This window comes from Penaeus japonicus, unplaced genomic scaffold (assembly GCF_977035675.1).
Source record: "Penaeus japonicus unplaced genomic scaffold, GWHDUDI00000001_assembly GWHDUDI00000010, whole genome shotgun sequence".
In the NCBI taxonomy this organism is placed as follows: domain Eukaryota; kingdom Metazoa; phylum Arthropoda; class Malacostraca; order Decapoda; family Penaeidae; genus Penaeus; species Penaeus japonicus.
In genome coordinates, this window is record NW_028234412.1 from 3,300,645 (window position 1) to 3,308,144 (window position 7,500).

The 7,500-nt window shown below is 32.1% G+C and overlaps 2 protein-coding genes across 2 annotated transcripts in view; both read right to left on the reverse strand.

The window, feature by feature from the left end:
• The window catches only part of Dhfr (dihydrofolate reductase), an 11,308-nt gene that overhangs the window by 1,107 nt on the left and 2,701 nt on the right, over positions 1 to 7,500 (reverse strand). Inside the window, exons 2-4 of the mRNA XM_043014454.2 lie at positions 1,644 to 1,799; positions 459 to 585; positions 1 to 81 (exon numbers count right to left, since the gene is read on the reverse strand). The exon at positions 1 to 81 is cut by the window's left edge and continues 32 nt beyond it. Of these exons, the coding sequence (XP_042870388.2) occupies positions 1 to 81; positions 459 to 585; positions 1,644 to 1,799 (364 nt within the window). The remainder of the gene's footprint in view (positions 82 to 458; positions 586 to 1,643; positions 1,800 to 7,500) is intronic.
• The window catches only part of Nct (Nicastrin), a 2,921-nt gene continuing 1,917 nt past the window's right edge, over positions 6,497 to 7,500 (reverse strand). Inside the window, exon 1 of the mRNA XM_043023231.2 lies at positions 6,497 to 7,500. This exon is cut by the window's right edge and continues 1,917 nt beyond it. Coding sequence (XP_042879165.2) covers positions 6,968 to 7,500 — 533 coding nt within the window. The 3' untranslated portion in view covers positions 6,497 to 6,967.

Genomic DNA, 7,500 nt, shown 5'->3' on the forward strand with positions numbered 1-7,500 from the left:
CGGCAGGAAAGTGTCACACTCAAAGTTCTTCAATATCCTGGTGAGGTATATGCGATGTAGATGTTCGGATTCTAATGCCATCTGGAAGAGAAAAAAAAGAGTTTATATGAAACATGCGTAAGATATTACGGAATATTTATTTATAGGTTTTATAAAAACTTAAAACATTTTTCATATTATTTTTGTTGTTATATATCCTATACTGTGTAGTATGAATATTTCATACCAGTCTTAAAATTAGAAAAGCTTTAATTTTCTTCCTGTGACATCCATAAATTTGAGAATTAGGAATAATAGAAGAAGAAATATAAAAACCCAGTTTCATAATTACTTTACATATGCACCAGTTTCTTTAATGACACTAAATGAAAGCCTCAAATTCAATTCAGTCTTCCTGGGCTCTGTTCTCCCAGCAAATAAAAATAAAATCAACCCCAGGCCACATGCACTGCTCTCACCTCATATATCGAAGATCCTCCAATGGCCCACACACTTTCCACCTCATCCGTGCGATTCTGAAGCTCTTGTATGCCTTCCTTAAAGCTACCACACACTGTTGAGCCGTTAAACTCAGCGCCGGGATCCCTATTTTTTTTTTTTTTTCATGTTATACAATAGAAGGAATACGGATTATAACTTTGCTTTCTATTGTGTTGTATTATGTAAGATTAAACTAAAGTCTTATCAGGTGAGTTAAATATGTAGAGTACTAATTAACACAGTCATGGCATCATCTTGTACAATCTGTCCAAAATTGTTTGTTTTTTTCCTACTTTTTCTTGTTTACACACAAATGCAATGGTAACAGAAGGTTTTTTTCAGATTTGGTGCTCTACTGTGTATTATGATATTTGACATATAACAGTGAAATATTTTCTGGTCTTCAAAATTTCTGATATTTCAAAAAAATTGAAATATCAAAGATGAAACTTGAAAAAATTCATCCTTAATTGTGGAGAATATCTAGTTCAACATTATTACATAAAAGTTCTTTTGTAGCCAATCGCATTTTACATGAAAAATCTTCCTCAAGCACATTCCATGCAATGAAAAGTAAACTCAAAGGGCAGCACTACAGAAAAAATAACTCTTATCATTCATATATCAACACAGAAATAACAAACAAAATTATCAACACAACAAACCAGCAAGACTAAAAGAAATATCCAAAAAATACATCATACTACAGCAATTCATACAACTCCACAGTCGTAAAGAGTTTAACAAAAATATCATTGGAGTAAATGATTGGGGTTCCACATCTATTTACTTGAGGGTAAATGCAGTGATAACTTGTGTGGCTTCACAACTGCTAAGAAAAATTATGCGTGTTAGCTGCAGTCCACAACAGCACTAAAGTCTAACATATACCATTTTAAACTTTACCTTATTATATGTTTCCAAGGTAGCCTTGATGGATAAAAAACATGATCAGAAATAAATAACTTACGTAAATCATATAAACTGTAAATGTATAAAAATCTGAGAAGAAATCATTTCAAATCACTGAAAATCTATTTCTCTTGCACTCTGCCATAAAAGCACAACTAACAGACTTATGAACTTCTTTCAGATATTCCTCCATTTTCCCAATAAAAATATCAAACCAGTTATCGAACAAAGACACCCAAAATAGCACTCACTTTGCTCTTGAGGAGATCACCACATTCACGCGACCAGGTAAGGGTCTGAACTTGGCTGGAATGGATTCCCAGGTCTTGCGTCCCATCAGAACGGCATTCTGCTTCCCCGATGAAGTTGTTGCCTTGGTCATGCGGCTGAAGTACTTCATCTCCTCTCTAAACAGATTATTTTTGGGTGGGTTAATAAGAATTGCATAAATCTGTTGGATCATTCTTTTTTTTTCTTTGTCGTAAATGCAATGATTGGGTACTTGACTAGTATGGAATATTTTAGATGCGTATTATGAACTACATTATCAAATGGTACTTTGGAAAAAAAAGTACACTGAAACATATCACTAACTCATAAAATAGAACCACCAAGTTTTCTGATTGCTTTTTCAAAATAGGCAGAACCCCTCCCCTTTCAATCATTCTGTGCATGCCCCTGCAATTATTCTCTTCAATTACAGTGTAAAAGGCACCTGAGGTAAAATGCAACTGTGTCTGGTTCTGAGACTTGCCACTGTAAAATCATCTATTCATTAAGGTAGCATTAGTAAAGGGGTAATATTGTTTTACTAAGATCTTTGAAAAAAAAATCCAATCAAATAATTCACCTCTGCAAATTATTGCAATCCTGTGACTGATTCATCACCTGTCAATAATCTCATAAAATCATTCTTTTGTCACTGTAATGTTAATAACAACTTTGTCAACATGGTCATACAATATTTTTTTTTAAAGTTGAAAAGAAACCCCAAGCCATCCAGTGTCTGAGTGTTGCTGCCCTCAGACATGACCAATCATTTCCAGTTGGTCTTCTCTGAGAGGGGAACCTGAGGAATCAGTCAAATCTGACACAGAGGTTATTTATTTTGTCTTATAAAAAAGCCTGTGTGATGAATCTGACTTCTTGGGCAATAAAGGATAGGGAATGTTTCATAATCTGAGTTTTGTAATTGCTTCTTTAGCAAACTTATCAGCTTTCTCACTTCCCCCAACTCCTATATGTAAAGACACATACATCAGTTTGCTTTGATGCGTAAGCCAGAGTGTAGAACAGGTTATTCATTTTCTTCCATCGGTTCATTATTTTCTTAAGTCTACTTTATTTCCCCATCCTGCATGCACACATTATTCAGCACTGTTGTACTCTGGTCTGTGTGGTATACAGAGTAATAAATGATAAGTAATTTTTTCATAACAGTTTTGAGACTCTTCTCTTCTTTTCACCCTTTCCTGTGCACACATAAGATCCTTAGATTTGGCAATTAGGGTCCACTCCCCTAAGTGGATACCCTTCCTAACCTCAGAGCAAAGGGAGGCATTGAACCCTCTCACTTTGAGTCCCATATGGTCACCAGTTGTACATGCTACCAATGCACCATGTATCTTGATAGAAGTGAAAACAAAGTATTACATATAGAGGATAAAATGCCATGTATATTTACCAATAAAATTAAGTATGTTGAAAAAAAAAAGAATGATGAAATTTACTTTAAAAAAAAGGTGAAGTACATATTTTCAGTCCTTAGAGATATAAAGTGAAAAGTTATAACTTTTACAGGACATGGAGTTCAGTGTGTTTGTGTAGACAAATAGATGGATAAAGACTCAGACACACACACAGTTAGAACCTCTTTAACCCTTTGGCTGCAGTATTTTGAAGTAAGTTTATACAGCCTTGTGTTGGTATTATCATATATGGCCCGGACCATCCGCGTCTAAGCCTATTGCTTGCTTTGACAGCAAATGATGTCATCCGCGACCAATAGGTTAATCTGGCATTCTGCGACATCTAATAACCATTGGTTTAAGAAATCACAATTGCTAAGAATAATCTTAATCCATCATTGCTATATTTTGTTATTGATTTCCACATTTCTGCTTTTTAATGTTTGTCAATATATTTTTACAATCACTTGATAAATGAATCTTTAATGTGCACCTTTTGCATTTTATATACTAGTTTCTGATGACCCTTATTAAGATTAAGAGTAATACTGTACCGTGAATAAAAATGCGGTTTCTCTTTTGAAATTTATTACAAATCCTCTCTGATCCAATGATGTCCCAGTCAGTGCCATGACAGCAAAATCTGATTGTCCTAATGCAACAGATTGGCCATGGGTAGCCCACCATCTTGAGCCTGAGTACTGGGTCAAAGGGGTTGTAACTCCAGGAAAACTTCTTATGGAAAATTCACAATTATTTTCTCCTTTTGAGATTTTGCCATCATCTTCACATGATCACATCAAGTTGCATTGTTTTTGCACTGTCCATAACCCTTTTACAAAACATTATTCAAATGACTGAAATGTCTCCATCTGTGGCATGGTTGACGAAGGAAGGTGGACATAAATCAAAAGTATTAAGGCATCGTCCATCGTACCTTATAACAGCTGTATCGGTAAAATGATCGCAACCATAGCAAAGAATAGGGATACTGCAATTGTACCAAGAACTCTCTCTGAATCACTGCAAATTCTGAGGTTCTCATTCTTATTTTGTAATGATTGATTCTGCAATTTCCTGTTTTAATCTCTTCTCTAACACAAAAAATTTTAACTTTCAAGGAAGATAAGAAAGATGCCATTGGTGTCAGAGCATTCATATTCCTTACTTAGCACGAAGAGATTAAGAATACAGTCTCAATTCCCATATCACTCATGATATTAAAAGTAAATCTTATACAAAAAAATCAGTTTATTTACAAAGCTTACAAGACAAAACTACTTATCACATATCCATTTGTTTAAAAAATTAGTTACAATCTTTGGCTGATTCTGGCAGACAGTGAAATGCTGCAGTATTTACTACTTCAACCTTGTCTACACTAAGAATCTACAAGCTAAACGGAGACAAAGTAAGACTTGGACCTGACTTTAACCATCGACCATTTCTTTCAAGTGTGTGCATATAAATGAATAAATATATATATAATATATACATATAACACACATTATATATATATTATATTATATATATATATATATATATATATATATATATATATATATATTATATTATATAAATATACATACATACGCATATACATATATACATATATACATATACATATACATATATACATATATGCATATATGCTTATATGCAAATAATATACAATATAATATAATATGTATATGTATATGTATATGTATATGTATATGTATATGTATATGTATAATGTATAATGTATAATGTATAATGTATAATGTATAATGTATATGTATATGTATATGTATATGTATATGTATATGTATATATGTATATATGTATATATGTATGTGTATGTGTATGTGTATGTGTATGTATATGTGTATGTGTATGTGTATGTGTATGTGTATGTGTATGTGTATGTGTATGTGTATGTGTATGTGTATGTATGTATATGTATAGATATATATATACATATATATACATATATATATCTATATACATTTATATACATTTATATATATATAGATATATATATAGATATATATATATATATATATATATATATAGATATATATATAGATATATATGTGTATATATATGTATAAATATATGTATACAATAATAATTCATAATAATTAGAATAATAATAACATATCACACATCAATATACTTTATCTTTGCATCCTGTCTCTTCTTTTAATGTTCAATCGATTTTCTTTCTTCCTAAATGAGTGAGAGGAAGCAAGCACAAAACTCTGCACCTCAAATGTTACAAGCCTGAGTTTGTTACAGCTCTAGCATTATATTTGCCACAGATTAGTCACCCGCATATGCACTTAAAAAATTTACAACATTACTGTTCTCATTCATTAATTCTCAAATCACTTCCATTAATAAAATGCAGTTTTGCAGAACTTGCAGTGAATCATACTGCATTTCTACATTAAGAATGACACAATGTCCTTTAGTAGGGCCTTGTTCTAGCTTAGCAATATTAAACGAGCCTCGATTAAATTACCTGTCGAAAAGACCAATGCATCAGTCAGCACAAGCATGGAATGTATTACAGTGACATCTGAAACACACGAGATCTTTGGGAAAAAACACAAGATCTAATAATCAAATAAACGTGAGAATGAGGATTACCTTGTAACACTATATTCATGTCTTGATTCTATCACTTTTCTTTGTGACTTTAAATTTGTCAATTAAGAGGAATAGGTAATCTAAAAAAAAAAAAAAAAATTATGTATATATATATATATATATATATATATATATATATATATATATATATAATATATATATATATATATTAATATATATATATATAATATATATATATAATATATTATATATATAATATATATATATATATATATATAATATATATATATATATATATATATATATATAATATATATATATATAATATATATATATAAAATATATATATATATATATATTTATATATATATATATATATATATATTAAAATATTGGCCATAAAAATGTTAAAATATCAGTACATAAAAATTACAACTTGAAATATATGACCTTCATTCAAGATGGATATTATGAGACAACAGAATATGCTAATTAATAAATAGTTCCTTTTGGCTGCTTTCTCTTTCCTATTCACTCATCTTCTACATATCCTCACTAGTTCTATAAAACAACAAAGGGTAAAGTCTGTTTTCAATGATCAAAACTGAATATACAATATGGATTCCTCCGGTCTGAGACCAGAAACTCGGGGATAAAATTGGTACTTAATCAGACTTTTTCAGTCATTATTTCTATTGAACAGTTTTCAATTGAAATGTCTTAATGATATTTTTTCCAAATAGGTTATGGGAATGGAATAATGTTGAAACTTCTTTTCCAAAGACATAAGACAAGGAATAATTAAGCTTCATAGCCAATTAGGATGATAAAGAAATTTAAGAATCTTAGAACAATTTCATAAATAAGAGAGGAAATGTTTTTTTTCCCCGGTACAATGACACTGATTATGACAAAATAACAATTTCTAAATGAAGGGGATAAAATGCAGAAATTAAGCTGGAGTAGGATTAATAAAACAACTACTCCAGCTATTTCCAGTATGAACTCCAAACTGAAACTTGAAGATGTATCATATTCTAAATATTCACAAGAGGTTATTTGCTCACAGGATTTACAACCTATCATACTTAGGATAGTTGTGCTTATCATCCAAGTTACACCAACACACCACACAACCGTCTGAAACTGAAACTCAAACGAGGCATTCAAAAAGATGATCCTACAGTCTTCCACTGTAAAAAGTCTCAGTATTGTTTCACTCTCCACAATATATATATATATATATATACATGTCCACACACATATACATATACTTTCTATTTATCACAGTTTCAGCAAGCTGCAGGAGGGGTTGATAAGCCAAAGAGCAGGTCAGCACGTGAGTTCATGAAGTGGACGACAATCACGGACAGAACTAATGACACCACACCTCCACACACTAAAGCAACTTCCTCCAATACAGATGGCCGGAGGAAAATCATGACCTTAGTCAGCTTCCATCCACTCTCCGTCCAGGTCGAGTACTCGCCAGATTTCCAGTCATAGTCTTCAATGAGGAAGGCAGGACTCATGGCATCAGTCATCCTCACCGTGGTCTGCACGCACGTTCCGTTACGCAAGTTAGAGAAGTAGTATAACTGGTTCATGTTGTACCTACTTTCCAGCTGACAGTCTGACTGGTTTCTTTCTACCTCATCCCCAAGGAGCCCGGCCATGATGTACATTGTGACGAAAGACCTCTCCCGCTCTCCATTCTCCACACTTACGTACAGCTTGACAGGTTTTGGTTCCAAGTATTTTGCTGTTTCTCCACCATACTTCTGGACAAGGTTACAAGTCATGTTCTTCATGTAGCAAAATAGGA